The 21365-nt window shown below is 35.9% G+C and overlaps 1 protein-coding gene across 2 annotated transcripts in view; it reads right to left on the bottom strand.

Moving 5' to 3' along the window:
* The window catches only part of LOC123869879, a 69457-nt gene that overhangs the window by 30198 nt on the left and 17894 nt on the right, over positions 1-21365 (bottom strand). For both annotated transcript variants that reach the window (XM_045912959.1, XM_045912958.1), the window contains exon 3: positions 16729-16779. In XM_045912959.1, the coding sequence (XP_045768915.1) occupies positions 16729-16779 (51 nt within the window). The remainder of the gene's footprint in view (positions 1-16728; positions 16780-21365) is intronic.

Raw genomic sequence — 21365 nt, 5'->3', positions numbered from 1 at the left:
TCTGATGTTAAGAGCATCTTTTGGAACTAAGCATCTATAAAATCCTAAAACTATAAGTCAAACCCATTGTTTTTCCGGCGTACAAGGAAGGGCCACGTACATATCACATAACAGTGTTGTTGTGAATAATTGAAAGACCTGCCTCCTTGCTTGACGCACAGATCTTATCTCTCATCACGGTTTTGCCGACAATCTGGATTTGATCCCACCTTGCGATCAAGGTAATAAGGTAGATTTTAGTCTGGGAAGTGTTTTCAGGGCAGCAAACTTATCTTTGTGCTGCAGAGATCAAGATTCAATGCGCCGTTGACGGGAGCGAGTCACGAAACGACGGTACTGTGTGGTAACCATATTTTTGTATGTTAGGGATGTTCCAATATTATATTTTATGTGGAAATAGTGCATTACTATCCAGACCGGAAATAAAACCACTTACGGCCGAGTAATATAAGGACGAGGACAAGCTGAGTAGGTACTTCTCAAGTGATTTTAAAAGGACAAGACTTGTATAGTACCTACTTTTCTCCCATTTGCGAGGAAACAATCAACAAATTAAAAAAAAAGTTACATTGCATTTTAGTATAGTTAGAAAACGCAAAGATAATAATTTGATCAATTTTGCCAAGTAATAATTCTTCTTCCGATGAACTAATGAGATAATATCAAATATTAAAATTTTATTAAGTTAAACAACCTTATCAACTTCAAATTTGTGGTCAACCATTGTTAAAGTAATCGGGCTTACATCGACTGAACACGTAAGTATAGCCGTAGTAATGTATATACATTGTTCAACTTATATAAAACTTCTATGATCTCGAAGGACTGTTTGAACGTTCAAAAAGTAGCAGAGACAACGAAAAAATCTATGGCACTATTTATTACTACATACCTCATTTTGCCATGTTATAATATAATGTATCAAACATGCTGTATAATATGGGTTTGAGCTGTAGAGTGGTTTGTATACATCTGTCAGTCAGTTTCTTCTTTTATAATACTTACTAGATAATGCCCGCCACTTTGTCCGCGTGGATTTAGGTTTAAAATCCCGTGGGAACTCTTTGATTTTACGGGATAAAAAACCTATGTCATTCTCTGGGATGTAAGCCAACTCTGTACCCGTCGAAATCGGTTGAACAGTTGGGCCGTGAAAGGTAGGAGACAGACAAACAGGCAAACTTTCGCATTTATAATATTAAGTATGGATATGTACAAGATTATGTTGCCTGATATCGGAAACCCTAGCAAGCTACGCAGAACATGTTTGAACATGTCTATAAAGGCAGTTTCCGGGCCCCTCGCGCCGCTTTCAATGCGACGACGTCGCGTTGGCATCGCTTTTCATCAACTCTGCTTCATAAATAATATTTTAATAACGACATGAGTCGTCTACATTTGTACTTGTCTCTTCAAGTCGTATATAACTATCATAACTATGTATTACTTATTACGGAGTTCTGATGAATTAAACGAATCTGTCTTATCCCAGTGAATATACATTCGAGAACTTATATACAAGTTCCTACTTGCTGTTTAGTTTAAATTCCAATTGTGAACAACTAACAAGGTATTTGTATAAAAATATAAGTAAGTACTTAAATTACATATTATTTGTAATTATTTTTTTATTACTTACTGTTCTTTTTTTACTGTGTACAATTAAATTGAAATGATAAAAGTTTATTCAACAATCCATTAATTATTTTAAAATAATCTCTAACTTATTTTAAAAATAAAATCCTACTAAAATACTGAATTGAGAATTATTTCATTGAAATTCGGTAAAAATTAAAAATATAAATTTTCCTTCTCAATCTATTATGTAGATTAGTATCTTTTAGCTGTGTTTTAGACAAACATGTCTATGGAAAATCATTTTGTATTGCAAATTCTGTACTGTGACTTTTTAGGGAAACGTAAAGTGACAGAAAAGTCATTTAATTATTAGTTCCACAGATGTCCCGATTTGGTGCTACTGCATCATGGTCACCGCAATGCAAATGTGCCCACTTGGTCTCGACGTGACTGGTTGTGAGCGTGGGTTGCACGACGGACGCTTACTTCGCTTTGCTTTATCCATCATTCCATCCAAAGACTACGGTGTAGATAAGTTTTTTTCATTCAGATACAAGTTTAGCCCTTGACTGTAATCTGATCTGTATGTAAGTGATGTTGCAGTCTAAGATGGAAGCAGGCTAATCTGAAAGGGGATTGGCAGTTTTTAGGGTTCCGTACCACAAAAGGAAAAACGGAACCCTTAGAGGATCACTATCTGTCTGTCTTTCTGTCTGCTCGTCGTATCTGGCAAGAAAATCTATAGGGTACTTCCCGTTGACCTAGAAGCCTAGAATCATGAAATTTGGCAGGTAGGTAGGTCTTATAGCACAAGTGGCAAAAGTAAAGAGGAAAAAATCCGAAAACCATGAATTCGTGGTTAGGTACATCACAAAAAAAAATTAAAACGTGTTTCAATTTTCAAAGTAAGATAACTATACCAAGTGGGGAATCATATGAAAAGGCTTTGCCTGTACATTCTACGAGACAGTCCCGATATTTACACTGCAGCTGGTTACCCTACCCACCATCCAAGGTCAGCGGCCCGAGTTCTCATCCTGTGTGAAATCTGCCCCTAACGAAAAAAACCGTTTCGTGCTTTGAACGTTTCGAAAGTTGTGGTAGGTACCTATGAAAAGAATATCAGCTTTACTACCATTTATTAAGTATAAATATTTGTTGTAGTTGCAACACTTATTTCTAAACTACCTATCAAATCAACCTATGCTAAAAAAATATTAGGTAACGTAAGTACCATAAATTAATCACCTGTAAATAGGTCCAAACAATATTAATTTAAATCTAAAAGACTATGACCATTCTCGAGGAGATAGTTTTATATCGTGGAAACTGGAAAGCTGCTAATTTTAAAAAGCTTCCAGAAGCTTTTATTTTATTTCCATCTTGCGGTTATTTTAGTTGAAATGCGGCGAAGGTAGAATTTAATATTCTTGATATTGGAGCGCGCTGCCAACGAGCTTAACTTAATGTGAGCGGGATCGAATAATGCTGCGAGTGCAGTTGCTGGCAAACAAACTCAGGTCTCAGCGAGCGAGCGGTTCTTGCTTTGTTTGTTTTGTACATTGATGTGTTGGCAACAACTCGTTCTCACGTTCGGTGTTGCTTGGTGTTGGTCGTTATGCTGTGGTCGTGACGTCAGAGCCCCCTCCATCGAGACGGAAAAGATGGCGCTAGGGCGAGGACGTGGCGTGGAACGACAGGCTTCAGTTGCTGTTTGCGCTCCGACCGATTTACATTGCATTATACGGGTTGATTTTACTATCTGAGAGTCTAATTGTTAACATCAGAAGTGTGTAGTAACTTACGCTTTGAGGAAAAATCGGTCGAAACGCAAACGTACTTTTCCACCTAGAGGTCTTCAAGTGCCAGGACACCGTCGGCCGCGATGGAAACGTAATAAGGTATCTCGTAAAGATACCGAAACTGTGAGTACTTTGAATAATTATTAAAGATTAAGTGAATATGGTTTAAATTACTAAATCGTATTCTCAAACTTTTGTATAGTCAGGTGAGATAATTCGTTACTAAATTAAGTTGAAGGTATCAGCTAAAAGTCTGGCACGATTTAATATTGCGTACAGTCCATAAGTGGTCCTCGTGGGAATAGTAATCGGTAAACGAAATTGTCTTTTAGTTCCAAATTCAAGGGAATATGTTTTTAAAATGGTTAATTTTTAGTTTGTTCGAATTTTATTTTGGAACTAAATGTTAAATTCACGTTTGTCTCAACTTTTTTTTCGAACAAAATATTATTTAAATTATAGTGGGTCAATTATTATAGTAGCATCAGTAATATACGTCCTTAGAAGATAATAATTTAAAAACGTGTGACGATTGAGCTAGTTATTTACATAGAAGTTTTTTATAATAAAAATATTAAACATGTGGGTAGTATACGTGACGAACAAGTTAAAATGTTATAGTGGTAGTGGTAAAAGTAATCGAAGAATGTCTTAGGTTAGTCAAACTTTACACGTGAAATGTTAGCTCAGATATAAATCATGATAACCAATCCCGAACTCGTATACTGAAATGAAATGAAATTTATTTATTTGCTGAATATCAGTTGTTGAGTTCAAAATTATAACTAAGTAGCGACCTTCATATTCTACTTCATAAGCATACAAATATTTAATACTCATCAGGAATAATCCGTACAAATAATCCTGATGAGACCAAAAAGTGAATTAATTTCTATGGTAACATGTCTCTTAATTAAATGTCAATATTAATATTATAATAATAAGTTATTATATTAATTATAAGTAAATGTTACATAATATATGGGGTTAAAAAGTGTATATTTTTGATACATGTCACGAGGCGTTTATAGATATCGGAAGTAGTTGTCCGCGCATATCAAAATCGTTAGTAAAGGGATTTCAGTTTAAAAACATTTATTTATCAATAAAGAGCATAACAGTCCTTTTAGATATCAGGAATTACAGCTATTTACATTTACAATGGTAGGTACTTACGCACATGATATCAAGTATCCATTTTAGTACTTCATATTATCTACATTGAATAATTGTGTGGGTAAGTAATAACATCCATACGTTTATAATACTAGTTTTTAGGGAAGTTTTCGTAATTGTTCTTCTTTTAAAGCATAATTGGGAGTGTATATATCCTGTTATTATTTTCCTGATAGGAATACAAGTTTGAAGCGCGTACGAGTGACTTATATTTAGAATTTTCGTATCTTTATAGAGGTAATTCTTTATTCTTTCTTTATTTGCATTCATGTCTTACATCATAAATAAAAAAAATATCATAATATTACAACATGAAGCCCCGTTGGGGCGTTACAAAGTAAAACATATGTAAATAATCAAAGGTAATATTACAATTCTTATGAAATATGAAATATGAATAGCAAAAATTATGAATTAATTATATGGTCATTAAATAAAAATAAAATAAAAAGGTCACATATAAATAAAGATTATGGGAGTTTTCAAATTATGTCCTATTATAACTAATCAGACTTTAAAAAAAAAAGTACTTACAAATAAAAAGTGGTTAACAAAGTTATTCAAGTAATCTTCTTATATCGTATTATCATATTATTGAGGTATATTCATTCAATAGTTCATGCACACTGTAGTAACATTTTTGGATTAGCCATTTTTAGTTTTGTTTAAATATTGTTTCTTTTGTTTCATCTATTATTATTGCTATACAGGTTATTTAAATCAGTAAATATTTAAAAAAGAGCCTTTGTTGCAATTTTAAATAAGTACTGTACAGGTTTACCTTAGTGCTACCTAAGTAAATAATTAATTAGATAGATAATAACTTTAAATTATTACAGTAAAGATTATTTACATATGAAGTTTAGTTTTATTTTTTATATTCTGCGTGCTCATCGACATAGGCATCCCCTTTTCGATATACTATTCAATATACAATAGAATAGAATAGACTAGACTAGAATAGAATATGATATAATAATTCAAGTAAACTTTTACAAATGCTTTTGAATCGTCAAAATAATTTACCATGCATTACAATATGATGTTTGACTAGATCGTTATAATATTAGGGCGTACTTTTGGCATACAAGATGAATAATTTTACGTAAGGTTTCTATTTAAAGATAAAGCTGAATTTTTTTTGTTGATACAAGGGTTTTTAGCAGAATTACAAAAAGGTAATAAAAAAAAAATGTGTTAACATTCCTTTTGATTCAATTGCGTTCAGCGAATTTATTTTTACGTTATAGGTATGTACCTATTGGGTACTAGGGAGTAATAACTTGCTTGGACGGAATGTAACAGAGTGATCCGATTTGGTTTATCCCCGGGAAAAGTAATGTAATAGTAGTAGACTCGTATACACATTGACCTCTGAAAGCATTTTAGCTATTTTTTGTCCATCCAAACAGAGAACCGTTTTGTATACATGTACAAGTCGATTAGATTGAACTAGAACGAAGGTAAAAGGATTGTACATTATATTTTAATAAAATAGACACAGACAGACTAGTAACGATGAAAGTAATATTTCTCTTCAGAGTTAGAACTATTGCCTGTAGTCTGTTCAATTCAAAAGTTTTGTTGCATTTGTTGGGTACCTGCTTCAAAAACAAATAATAATTACGGATTGTGGTGTGTATAATATGATAATGAAGCTTTATTTAGTTTGTAAAGTCATAGTATATCATTAATAATGCAAATTAGAATAATATTTAAAAAAAATAACTATGATTTATGTTGGTAGTTAATACCTAATATTACAAATTTGGGTAAAAGCTTCACATTTGCGTTGAACAAAGAAATATTCTTGTCCGGATAGCTAAGTGGGTATTATTAACTTGAGAAATTCTCATTTAAAAGATTACAATAAGAGAGTAGACAAATGCAACATTTTTATGCTCTCAGTTGCAATTCTGTGCTATAATCAGGACAGGCCGAAAATAATAAAGAGTGACAGTAAGAGTATATTGTGCGAATAGAAATATTAGATAGCATACAGTGGCAGTAGATGAATTCCCTGCGTGAATGGACAGATGAATGAGTTAAAAATAAAGTCTTGGTTTTGGCAGTGGCATGCATCGGTGTCGCTCATAATCCATGACTCTCTGTTTATCATTTTTAATTAGACTAATAATTATTTGAGATAGCGTAATTAATATTTGCATATATGGAATATGAAATACCAATTATTATTATTGTTTGATACTACAGTAATTCATGAATTAAAATAGTTTGTGGGTTATAAGATTATATTTGGTGACCAACCCTCGTAATTAATAATGCAGTGAACTAGTGAAATCATTAATATAACTGCAGTTAAGATATTGATTAGTTTAAAAAGTGATAGTTTTAGTATGATAATAATTATTTAAAGTTAACTTTGATAGCACCAGCTTTACAATCAAATGATCCGTTTATAATAATAAAGCCTTGATAGTTAAAATAAAATGGATGAGATCAAATATGATTCTTATGAGATCAAATACCTTGTATTATGGTGAACTAGGCACCGGTGATCCCTTGCGTGGATGCGCGGTAGATAAAGATAGTGTGGTGATTGCATACGTGGATGAATAGTGTCGGAGCACTGTGTGGGTGCACGATGCTATGGCATTGAGTATGTGTTCAGAATTTAGTAAAGAATTTTGAGATTTAGTAAAGAGGTATGATCTGATTTTAATCGTGAGTGCTAATGCATTGCTTCTTTAAAGAATATTCATGGAGTATTAAAAACCGTGTTGGCAAGGCTACCTTGTGTATTATGTTGAGTAATCTATTTAAAATTAAGTATGTATAGCAACATAATTGATACAGCGAGCCGTGATAAAATTTTGGAAGATTAATTAGTTGGAATATTGCACCATGGATATAAGATATCACACTGGGATACGAAGCTTGAACTTTGATAAAATATTCGAAAGATAATTGGGAATATTGTACCATGAATATAAAATATCACATTGGAATACGATGCTTAAACTTGAAGGCGAACTTGGTACGCTTAAGTGAGTGAAATGCTCTTTAAGTGCAAGTGGTCTTCAAGTGATCTTCTACGATACTTGACCTTGATGGCGAACTTGGTACGCTTAAGTGAGTGAAATGCTCTTTAACTGCAAGTAGTCTTCAAGTGGTCTTCTATAATGCTTAGAACTTGATGGCGAACTTGGTACGCTTAAGTGAGTGAAATGCTCTTTAAGTGCAAGTAGTCTTCAAGTGGTCTTCTATAATGCTTAGAACTTGATGGCGAACTTGGTACGCTTAAGTGAGCGAAATGCTCTTTAAGTGCAAGTGGTCTTCAAGTGGTCTTCTATGATGCTTGGAACTTGAAGGTGAACTTGGTACACTTAAGTGAGCGAAATGTTCTTTAAGTGCAAGTGATCTTCAAGTGGTCTTCACCAACTTGGTACGCTTAAGTGAGCGAAATGTTCTTTAAGTGCAAGTGGTCTTGACCAACTTGCTGCATTTAAGTGAGCGAAACGCTCTTTAAGTGCAGTTGGTTTTCAACTACGACAAATCTGGTCCCCTAAGTGTGGCAAAGTCCCTTTAGATGCGGTTGTTTTGTTCTTTAAATTGAAAGCTGTTGTTGTGATGAGTGATAACGAATGGACAATATTCCTGGATCTTACGAGTACATAGTGGAGGTATCTTGTTAAGTTGCGAGCGTCGTATGATTGTTAAGTGATAAGTGACAATGAATGGGCAATATTCCTTAGGAAGTTAGGAAGGATCCTTACAAGTAGGTAATGGGAATCAGGTGTTAACGGTTGTTTATTTTGCAGTAATTTTATCCCGACTCGTGGGGTGCCCGGGGCGGGCACCATGCAGCATGGCCGTGTTGGCAACAACTCGTTCTCACGTTCGGTGTTGCTTGGTGTTGGTCGTTATGCTGTGGTCGTGACGTCAGAGCCCCCTCCATCGAGACGGAAAAGATGGCGCTAGGGCGAGGACGTGGCGTGGAACGACAGGCTTCAGTTGCTGTTTGCGCTCCGACCGATTTACATTGCATTATACGGGTTGATTTTACTATCTGAGAGTTTAATTGTTAACAGATGTTCATGTAAATCTGGCAATTAACGCCTAAAGTTCCACCGGCATCACGAGTGCTGGAGACAAGATACACCGTACCTAAATTCGTACAAGATTTCGTCGAAGACCCTCACCACCTGGGTGCCTGGTGCAGCACTTTGTGCCAGATCCATTTCCACGCACATGCATACTGTGGAATCAACTCCCATAGGCGGTGTTTCCACTAGATCACAACACATTCAAGGGGCAGACCAAAAAATTCCTGAAAGGCTGGCAACGCATCGGCGGTACCAGCTCTGGTGCTGCAAATATTCATGGGCGGCGGGAATCACTTAACATCAGGTGACCCGCCGGCTCGTTTTCTCGCTATTTTTTATAGAAAAAAAAGGAAGCGCTGAATGTATGTGACAAATATGATGTAGATAAGAAAAATCATACCTATTGCCATTAGGTACCTTATTTGTAGACAATATTCTCGACTATATGGTTTAAAACAGGGCAGTGATGGCATTGTTATGGTATCTGCGTAAAGTAAATCTACATGTGAAATCGAACACCATCGTCGGAAGAGCGTGTAGTGAGCATACTAATGCATCGGCACTCGGTAGTCAAGGTTGAGTCGCTTTGTGAACGTGTTGTGATCGAGAAAATAGAGAGATAACCACATGTAGAAAGCAACCAGTCTAGATTAAAAATTAATATACATACTTATCCCTATAGATATGTGTAATTCATGGTTGTATATGTAGGTCTTAGTTTGAGCATCATCTTCAACACAGCTTTCCTCTTAAAATGAGAAGGTTTGGCCTTAGTCCATCACGCTGAACAAATACGGATCGGCAATTCCACACACCTTTTAGAACATTATGGAGAATTCTAGGCATGCGATTTCCCTCACGATGTTTTTTTTTTCACCGTCAAAGCAAGTGATACTAAATTATCTGAAACGCACATAGATCCGAAAAGTTACAGGTGCGTGCCCGGAAAAGAACTCTCTACCTCCCGAACCTATGTGTTTCAGGATTTTCGAAAACTCAACGATTTTCGAAAATTCCACTTAAGCAAAGCTGGGGGGGGGGGGGGGGGGGGAGGGGGGTCCGCTTCTTCACAAGTGTACGAAGTATCACTAGCATCTACACTAGAAGAATTTAAAACTTCTCCATAGATCTCGTTTACAAGTGCACTGCCCAAAAACTGTTTACTGACACAACATGAGCACAACAATACTTGTCGTTAGTTAAAAACCTGCTTTGGTGATGACTGTGTAGCTATAGCCCGGTATGTGCCAGCATTGGAAAGGTGTTAAAGCCTGAACTGTTTGCTTTACCACTTGGAACTGCCGTGTGTGTGAACAGCGACGCACGATAAAGTATTACGTTGGAAATTGTATATTTAGAAGACCTTTCATTTACATCTGCATCTAAAGTAAACTGATTATACTCGTATAGCAGGTAAATATGCAGAGACATAAGCTACAAGATACACAATCCACAAAATATTATGTTGGATACCTAGTAGACTACCTAGAACTTTAGATTTGGACTCCATTGCATAACACAGTGCTAAACAGAGTAGCGTTTTAGAGAGCGAGAGTAGAGTTTTAGGCCGTTGATCATAAAAAAAATTGATCAGAAGTATTATCACACCGTTTTGTTTAACAGAATAAGAACTTGAGTTATATTTTTACTGAAACCAATTTGAAACGCTGATATCTAAATAATAACCAGACATGGTAGAGTTCAGTAAACGCCAGGATTATTGCATCAAACTAACAGTTATTTGAGACTTGAATGTAAGTTTTCAGCTCGTCACTGAAGGTAACTTTTCCGAATTCTTTCAAGATACCGAGGCTGAAACGGGGCCAAGGTCTGGTAACTTTGCAGAGTTAGACTTTGTTTAAAACATGTCATATAGCTACCACCGCGTCTGTGTGACACACAGAACACCCATCGTAATTTATGGACACCTAGCCAATACGGCAATCACCATTTGCCAAAACGCCACATCGTTGAAAGCAACTACCGGCAGTTTGGAATGGCTTCCAACGATGTTTTGTGTTTACAATTATATTTTATGGCTCACAACGATCACAATATAGTTTTCCATTACGGGCGGGCCATTCTCATACGTACGATAATAAGCGGTGCGCGGCAGACTCGTGGGCGCATATGTAATTGCCGGTTGCCGTAACGCTCGCCTTGGCTTCGGCGAGCAAGGCCAAGGCCGTTCAAGCGTACCGCGCCTCTGCCCCCGGCCGCCGCACCTCCCCGTGCCCCCTCCGGCGCACTGCATGCGCACGCGCATTTTTTGCGCAGTGATGTAATCAAAAATTCGGCGCACAACATGGCTGCCGAACGCCTGTCACGCACAGGCGAGTCAATATCGTTTTTTGTAACTTTTGTTTCTACTATACACACGCCCGTGTTTAGCTAGAAGCTACAATAGGAATAATGCCAACAAAGTTATGCTTGAGTAAAAAAAAAAACAATCTTGAACACGCAAATCAGAAAAAACACGAGATGAAGAAGACCTAACAAGTAACAACGTAATGCTCGAAACGACAATGGGCAAAACCTTACAAAAATATAATCTACTAGCTGATGTCCGCGACTTCGTTCGCGTGGATGTAGGTTTTATAAAATTCCCGTGGGAACTCTTTCATTTTCCGGGATAAAAAGTAGCCTATGTGCTAATCCAGGGTATAATCTATCTCCATTCTAAATTTCAGCCCAATCCGTCCAGTAGTTTTTGCGTGAAGGAGTAACAAACATACACACACACACACACACATATAAACTTTCTCCTTTATAATATTAGTGTGATATACTAATAAATAAAATTGGAGTGTCTGTCTGTAATTTCGAAATAACTACCGCATATTAAGGTCATATGGTTATTTGAACGATACTATAATTGAATCACACGTTTTTAAAATTTTTGTCTGTCTGTCTGTCTGTCTGTTTGAAAAGGCTAATCTTGGGAACGGCTGAACCGATTTTGACGGGATTTTCACAGACAAGTAGAGAATTGACCAGGGAGTAACATAGGCTACTTTTTTAACCGACTTTCAAAAAGGGAGTTGTGTTTTTCTACCTATGTACACCGAGATCTCCGAGATTTCTGAACCGATTTGCGTCATTTCTTTTTTAATCGATAGAGGAACTTTGCGACATTGTTTCATAAAAAATTTGGAGTCCAACTCCTTAATCCTGATGCTGCAGGGGATCTGACCAATCCACGCGGGCGAAGCTGCGGGCATCAGCTAGTTTCTAAATACGAGTATTAACACAAATCGAGTAAGTACCTACCTATTAATTAGGTAAATTAAATTAAACACAACGGAGCCTACAACAAATTGGATTTAATAATATACTGTAAGTAGTGAGCTTAGATGCATTTTAAGAACTAGAAATAATAATACTAAAAACAAGGAAGGGGAGGGTAATGAACAAATGCATTTAGCTGGAATTAACTAAACTGATGAACTTTTCAACGGCCCTTTTCTGAAGCTATACTAACAAAAAATCTTTAACAAGTGTAAATTAAAAATTTATAACACCCCCGACAAGTGAAGGTTACAGTAATAACTAGAAAAGAGCTGATAACTTTCTGAACTGATTTTCTTGGATCATAGCTAAGAACACTCTCGATCAAACCACCTTTCAAACAAAAAAAAAAACTAAATTAAAATCGGTTCATTAGTTTAGGAGCTACGATGCCACAGACAGATACACAGATACACACGTCAAACTTATAACACCCCTCTTTTTGGATCGAGGGTTGAAAATGACATTGAATGAATATCTTGAGACTTTACTCAACAAGACTTTACTTTGGATTTTAGCGGCATAGCTCAGTGTTGTTGTTCCTAGACCCCCGTGTATATCAAATACAACATTGAGATTTTCGGTGTAGCGTCAATATCATACTGCTACAGCACATTATTTAATAGACCACAAGGTCAATATTCCGAGTTTTGTGACAATAGGTACTCTATACTTACAGATTCTAATAAATGGGAGACCAATTAATCTCAACCATTGCCTAGTTAATAAGAATCATTGAAAAATTATTCGTCTTCATATTTTCTGCCAATTAAAAGCAATTATGCATTCAGTCGAGAAGTATACCGCACGGGTGAGGTTTTATTAGTTTCATTATCAAAACCGGTATATTGGTCAACATACATTGCATACATCGGATACATGACATGTCGGAACAAGTAGAACCAGTTTGTTGAATCAACATGGTTTCTTAGGTTTGAGTTTGCGAATTTCAATTAGGCAAGCAAGTGCAGAGATTATATTTGAATTCAAGAAAGCTATTGCAATTGAGACAATGTTAACCTAACACAGAGAGTAGTGAACCTATGAAAAGGTTAAAGATAAAAAGATGGCAAGAAGAACTAGTGACAGGAAACACTCATAAGATAAAAATGGAAGGAGGATTATTTTTCGAAAAAAAATTGATATTAGGATGTACCTATTCACTCTTCCTTCAAAGGTCCAAACCAAACCAATCCATCCATATTCCATACTAATATTATAAAGTGGAAAGTGTATCTGTCTGTCTGTATGCGGCCTTTTCACGGCCCAACAGTTTAACTGATTTTGATTTTTGGTACTTACTTGGAATTAGTTTATATCCCGGGGAAGGACATAGGCTACTTTTTATCCCGGAAAATCAAAGAGTTTCCACAGGATTCTTAAAGGCCTATCCGTTTAACCGATTTATATGAACTTGTACTTGTAGGCAACTTTTTATCACGGGAAATCAAAGAGTTCCCACAGGATTTAAAAAAAACCTAAATCCACGCGGACGAAGTCGCGGGCTTCATCTAATATTATATTAGGTATGTGCTCAGTGTAGGCAGCCTTTGAGGGTCTTAACCAACAAAATCGATAAACGATAGCAATGGAGGGCCGTTAGCCATCCGGCTGACCGCAGGCCGCAGGCAGTCCTGCCTGCTAACATTACATGAACAATTAAACTGGAATGTCGCTCATACTGCATCTGCAACTAAATGCATTACTGGCTTACTTCATTCTTTCATTCGTTATGAGTTAACATTCCAAGCGCACCCATAGCTAAGGCTTCATCATAAACCCCTCGCTGGTCCACTACTGAGCACGGGTCTTATCTATAAATGTGGTTTAGTCCATGTCCGCCACGCTGGCTAAGTACGGATTTTCAGACTTCACGCACACTTGAGAACGTTGTGGAAAACTCTCAGGCATGCAGGCTTTACGTCGTGTTTTACTTCACCGTTAAAACAAGTATAATAAAACTTCTCCCTTGAATCAATATTAATTATATATTATATTACTTGATTTACATACAGCTTGTTTGTTACTTAAGGAATACACTTCTTCACAATTTATCTGTTTGAATGCTCAATAAGAACTAACTTAAGTAGTCAGCCATCCGGCTTTAATATCATATTTTCCATTCATTAAATTACTGAACTGAGAAGAGTCTGTGATTGGACTGAACTTAAATTGAATTGACCAATGGGAACCTTTTAAAATTCCATCCAATGAGATTCTTTCTAAAATTCAATGCAGTTGTAAAAACAAGTATGTGATTTGACTGAAACAACAAACTATTTACGTCAAATCACACACTCTCATTTTTCTAATCCTAACGAAATACTGAATTGACCAATGAGATCCTCTTAAAATTCTATCCAATGAGATTCCTGCAAATTTATAAAAAGTATCTGATTTGACTCAAACAATAAATTATTTAGTCAAATCACACCCTCAATTTTAAAATCATACCGAAACAATGAATTGACCAATGAGATCGTTTTAAAAATCCGTCCAATGAGACTCTCTCCAAGCTTCAAGTAATTGTAAAAAAAAGTATGTGATTTGACCAAAACAATAAATTATTCAAGCCAAATCACACACCCTCAATTTTAAAATCATAACAACATACTATTAATTGGAAAATCATGACACAAGTAATAGCTGATAGATACATTTTAAGTAAACTAAGGAAACTAAAGTATACCTACCACAGACCTACCTACGAGTATGTCCATGATTTTCTCGCTTCTGACTTGACCGATTTGAATGCGATTGTTTTAAGTTTGTTTCATACGGACGTGCCAAGTAGCGAAGACAGGATTATATTACTAGTATTTACTCCGTTTTCATAATCATAATTATTTATTTTGCTAGAATATAGCCTACATAAAGTTATTATTATTTCTGACATAAGTATTTCTTTTCTTTTTTAGGTTTCCGTGCTCGAAGGGTGGAAGTAGGGATACTACCCTCAGGTGTTTCAGCTGTCCGCACGTCACTTCCGTCCGTGCGTCCGTCCGTCTGTCTGTCTGTCAGAGGGCTGTATCTTATGAATCGTATTAGGTAGAGAGTTGAAATTTTTGTATAATTTGTCGCTGTAGCAAAAAATAGTTAAAAATTCAAAATGGCTGCCATGAAAATACGGAATACGGAATCCTTTTCGCGCGGGCCCGACTCTTGGCCGTTTTTTAAATCCATAGGTACATACTTGCTGCCAGAAATAAATGTTGAGTAGTAATACATAGCACGGCCATATGTGCATATGTTATCGCAAAAGATTGAGATGACACTAACGTTTTATGTCACTCTGAATGTATCTTCTATTAAGATTGATTTGGCTTTAGTTTAGGAACTTTAATTAAGTACGCAAAGTTTTTCCTCTGGCACCATTAAAGTTTTGTCGTGTAAGTACCTAGTTATATGTATAATATTATATTCTGTGGTGTATTTTGGCACGCGGTTGAGGATATGTAGTGACTGTATACCTATACCTACCCGGATGCGTATAGTGCTACTGGCTACCATTCATACAGAAATAGTACCCGGGCGCAACGGACAGCCAAATGTCTCTTCTCTATTATGATAACAGCTAGAAAAATATTATAATTCAATCAAACATACTGTACATAAGTACATATATTTTACTGCCTAATAGGTCTTCTAAATTATCCGCCGGCCATAAGTTTCTTGGCAGACTGACAGATTACAAAGTGATCCTATGAGGGTTTTATTTTTTACTTTTGAGGTACGGAACCCTAAAAAGGCCTTAAGATGGCTTTAAAGATTTCGGTCGGCACGTAATGATAAACCAAAGTCATAAAGTGGCTGGAACGATCGCCCACGCGGCGGCTCCCACGCGGGTTGGTTCCGTACACCGGCGTACTACGTGCCACATCTACTACACTACACTATAGTATAGTAGTCCACAGTATAGTAACGCTGTAGTAACACCACTAGCACCGGCAACGCTTGCCAAAATCAACACTGATGGTCCAAGATCCTAGGATCGCCAGACGTTATGTATTTTTTGAGAAACAAAATGTTTGGGGTAGAGTAGTAATAGTGTGTACTTTGTGAATAATTACGCATATTTGTGTGTGCCGACAGCCAATTTAAAGATATTAGCTGCTAAAGGTACGTAAAACATTACTCACTTTTGTTAAAGTCTGAGTTCTGATTTTTAAGTACCTTTAGCAGCTGAAATTCTATAAATTATAATTCGGCACAAACTAGCAGATAGGCGTACATATTATATAAGTACACAGTGAGCAGGTACACTCGTATACTAAATAGGTACTATATTTCACAGATTTTGTTTATTAGAAAATAAGTAACTATGGTAGTCCTGGGATCTTGCTAAATAGAAAAAAGATAAGAATAGTATACCTACCTACTGGGATAAAGAGTGAGATTTCGGGAGTGATTAGATAGAAATACATAAGATATAGGTACTTACCTACTTTGCTACACGCATCAAAAAGTCTAAGCAATACCTTTCGAGTTTTGACGACCTCTTATAAAGTCACAGTCAAAAAAAATTTTTTTTATAAATAGGAAGGAGGACCCGGGTTCGATTTTCACCAGTGACAATTTAAAAATTTTGCCCGGTTTTTTCATTAAATTACATTTAAGACATTGCATTCGTTAAAAATGTATAAATAAAATAAGAAACTTTTCTTTTTATGGACTAAAACAGGTACCTGCCTAGCTATTTGAAATTGTAAGTAGGTACCTATTCGATGAATCATGCTCATTATTTTGTTATTTATGGAAACATTGCGAGGGAAATTAAGCAAACACACGAAGCAAAGGTTAACTTAGCGTTAACTCACTGATGTCGGTGACGTCATTCCACTTCATGATGACGTCAGCGCAGTATTCACCTGAAACAGAAAATTCTAACTTAACATACAGCATTTTAATTCAAAATTCGTTTATTTCATGTAGGGCAAGTAGTGTCATTTATTATTTTGATGTAGTACAATCTGTGCCTCTACCACCGGTTCGGAATTCAGTTCCACTGAGAAGAGCCGACGAGAAACTCGGTAGCTGCTCTTTTCAAAAATTCAAAAGTTACAATATGTAACAAAACTCTACACCATCTTGTGGGCTACTGAAAGCTTAGCAACTGCTTCCGCGCAACCATGTCACTATAATTCATGAATAGACTTTTGAGATATTTTATTAGATTAGATTGATTATACGAATTTTGGTATAAGAAATAATTTATTTTAGACGTAGGCATCATCCCAATTGTACATAGGTAATTTGTAATAGTGTGTTTTCTATTAATATGCAGGCTACAGGTCTGGAACTCTAACAATGTCGAGAACAGATTCTCCTCAGAAGAGATGGCAATCACAGACATGGATGAAACTCGGCAATCAAGTATACCCAGTATACACATTTCACATCATAAAAAGTTGGCAAATCTAAAAATAAGCAGGCAGATAATGTTATTTATCTAAATATTGTACTATTTATAAACTTATATTAAAATACATAAATAGATTATAATTCACAATTGTGTTGAGATATTGATAAATCGGCAGCAAATAGCCGCTTATCACTTCGATTAGATTATGTGGCTATTTTTAAACAAAATTAAACTACCAAAAACTCATAATGCTGCATGTTATTAGCTCTCCAAAGGATGAAATAATTTCATTTTTTACCCAACTGCGGCAAAGCCAAAAGGAAGGGTTAGAAAATAAATAAAAAGGTGTGTATAGTTATATTAACTTATTTGTTTTTAGGCATTGCATCAACTGCACATGAAATGTGAACAGGACAGGGCTTTAAACAGGCTTACTTAATGAAGAAAACACAGTTGCACAAACAGTAAAAACCTCACTTCCTCATATCGACAATAACAATTCCAAGAGAAAATTTAAGAGAACCATCATGGGTCCCGTAAAATTTCTACAACATGAGTCTTCCATTAAGAATTAGCACATAATACTGTTTTTGTCCGATTGTGGGAAACTGAGAACGGGTATAATTACAATGGCAGTTCCTTCGATTAAAAAGAGGTGCGCTGGAACCAATTGAAAAAGTGTTGCATACAATGAATGCAGTGTCGACGCGCACGCAACACGCAGCCTAGCACAAGCTACTCTTGATCATTCCAATTAATCATAATATTGAAGTATTTATTTATCGCATTTTTAAATGTCTCGTCCCATCTAGTAATCATTGTGAGCTCAGCACTCAAAATTGTAGACCTGGGACAGCCAATTCAGCTAGGTAGGTCCAATTTCGGGAAAGAGATTAGTCGCCGAATCCAACTCGACTGGGCAACGTTCGGGAAGTTTCGAGATGTCTTCTCGGCCAAAATTCCTGTGCTTGAAGACCAGTCCTCGATCAGCGGACCCGAGGACATGGTCGCTAAGGGCCTCATAAGAAAGCTCAGGGTCACACAGAGAGCTATGCTAAAATATAATCCAATGAATATTTCTGGACCAAACTCCTTAATTATTCTGATGCTGTAGGGTAAGGTAACTGCCTAAAGTCATGAGGATTCAGGAACTGTTGGTTGTAAACTGATATTACAGGTACCAAGAAACGACTTAATGGTTGAACTTCAACACACAACTCTTCAACCTTGATGCAGGGTACAGCATTCCTAAACCATTCAAGAACTGTTAATGGTGAAAAAATATTTTTGAGACTGTTACGCTGGACGACTTCCATCATCAGCAAAACGTGCCGAGAGAGTCAAATAACACCATATACAGAATGCAGACTACAATCGAAGCCTTCGTTACCTAGCATCGGTGCGAAACGGACGTATCTCTAATTATAATATGTAATTTTTATGTAAATCAGTACCTAATTAAACCATTCCACAACCAAAAGGATTTCTACTTTCTCTACCAGCTCTGGACAGTCGTCCTTATGTAACTGGCGCAGTCTTAAAGGATATAGTCCTGGATGTTCAAGGTCGTCGTGGTGCATCGCCTAAAAATCAGGTCAACGCCTTCAACTTCCTTGTCAGGACTAGAGAACCTACCAGGAGCTACTGTCATAGGAGCTGCCGCTGAAGACTTCGAGTCATACTGGAAATCGATGGATCGAAGCTCGCCAGCGACTTGGGTTTTGTAAGTACATGAAATCCTTTTTATTGGTTGTTATATTAACTTTTGCGCAGGGTAGGTACTATAATATATTACGATCTTTGCTCACCCGCGTAGTTTAATTACAGTACTATTTTAATTTGATGAATTTTTGTTAATTAATTATTTGATAGATAATTTTTACTTAGTTATATAGAAAAAAAAAATGCCGGAACTTAGTCAAGTAGAACTGTTAGATAGAATAAATAAGTCTCTTAAGTTTTTACCGAATTTTGATGGAAATTCTCACACACTAACTAGATTTATAAATTTAGCCGACGAATTAGTACGCTCATTTTTAAATCCCGCTCAAGAGTATGACCTTTCAAACCTTTCCTTGATTAGTGGTATTCTTAATAAAATTACTGGATCTGCAGCAAGAACCATATCAGCCAATGGAATTTCCGATGATTGGAATAAAATTAAAGCTACATTAATTAACAGTTTTTCCGATTACCGAGATGAAATAGCTTTACTTACAGACTTATCATATATAATTCAAGGTCCTGATACAGTTCAAATCTTTTACGAAAAGGTTCAAAATTTACTCTGCACACTTATTACGTACGTAGACCTACACGATACTGTCAAAACTACTGTCGATGTAAAAAGAACGCTTTACCAAAAATTAGCCCTTAAAACCTTCTTAAAAGGTTTAAGAGAACCTTTAGGGTCAAGAGTAAGGTGTATGAGACCCCCCACATTACAAACTGCTCTCGAATTTGCCAAAGAAGAATTAAATATAATACATCTGCAAAATAGAACTAAATTTTTCCAAAATTATCATAAGCATACTCGTAGACCTTATTCCTTTTATTCACAGCGTAATTATTACAGTGACACGAAATTCCCTTCTAGATCACGAAGATATTCAATGTCCCAAAAACATGTTCCTTCAGAACCTCAATACCCATCAAGTACTTATATCCCATGTCAACCTTACCCTGTTCCACAAAATTGCCCACAGGTGGAATTAAATCAACTAGAAATTCTAGAAACCAAAATTCCTGTAAATTATTATAAATCCGATCAATATTATAACTCCCAAGAAAACATGTCGACCCGGTGTGAAAATGAAATTGACACCGCTGCTGACGATAAGCAGAATCATGAGTTCATATTATCACGTTTGCCCATAGATCAGTTAAATGAAGAAGAGGCTACTAATTTAATTAATTTAGCCAAAGAATTTTCCGATGTATTTTATTTAAAAAATGAAAATTTAACTCAAGAATTTCGACAAGTTAACTTCTGTACGATGGAAAATTCGTATCCGATTTCAAATTTAACCGACGTTTTAGACAAATTAGGAAGGTGCTTGTACTTTACTACCCTAAGTCTTAATTTAAATAATGAGACTTTTCAAAATTTTACTGACAATTATCTTCAAGGCCTGCCAAATTCCATAGCTTACTTAGGCAAAATTTTAGTTTTCTCTACATCGTTACAGGAACATATAATGAATTTCCGTGCTATTTTAGAAAGATTAAGGAGTTTGAATTTTAAAATTAAAATAGATAAATCGGAATTCTTTAAACACGAAACGCCTCTGTGCCATATCTATTCTCCGCATGGCATACAAGCGAACCCAGATTATATTTCACATGTTTTAAATTTTCCATTACCTAACAGTCGCAAAGAAATTAAAGAATTTTTAAGTATCCTTGGCTTTTACAGAAGATTTATACCAGACTTTGCAAAGGTGACCAAGCCTTTGACATCTTGCTTGAAAAAAGGAGCAAAACTTAATCATGATTCAGATTTCATTAATTCTTTCGAAAATTGTAAAATTCTTGTAAAAAGTATCCCAGTTATAGCTCATCCCGATTTTAAACAGGAATTTAACTTGACAACCTTTGCCTCTGATATGACTTTAAATGCAGTATTATCCCAAGGCCATATTGGCACCGATGTACCTATTGCATATGCATCCCGAACTTTAAATGATAGCGAGATTAAATATTCCAAGACAGAAAAAGACTTTCTCGCAGTAGTCTGGGCCACTAAGTACTTTAGGCCATATCTTTTTAGCAGAAAGTTTAAAATAATTTCCGATTTTCCTGATATATTGAATTTAAAAGACCCGAGTCCTCGTATTACACGTTGGAACTTAAAATTAGCAGAATACAATTTTACGATTGTTAAGAAAGTAAAGCCTACTGCAGACGATCACTTGAAAGAAACTATACCAGTACGCGTTAATCACTCTAAAAATTCAAAATCTGTTAAATTTTCAAAATCCACAGTCAGAAATTCATCTCATACGGACACCACTTGCACTAACTTACCCAAAAATCCCGAAATTCCTATCCAAAGTTCAATTACTCACAACCAAGCTATATACATATATACTT

This window comes from Maniola jurtina, chromosome 11 (assembly GCF_905333055.1).
Source record: "Maniola jurtina chromosome 11, ilManJurt1.1, whole genome shotgun sequence".
NCBI classification, from domain to species: domain Eukaryota; kingdom Metazoa; phylum Arthropoda; class Insecta; order Lepidoptera; family Nymphalidae; genus Maniola; species Maniola jurtina.
Note: the sequence above shows the minus strand (reverse complement) of the source record. Positions and strands in the feature narration are given on the sequence as shown.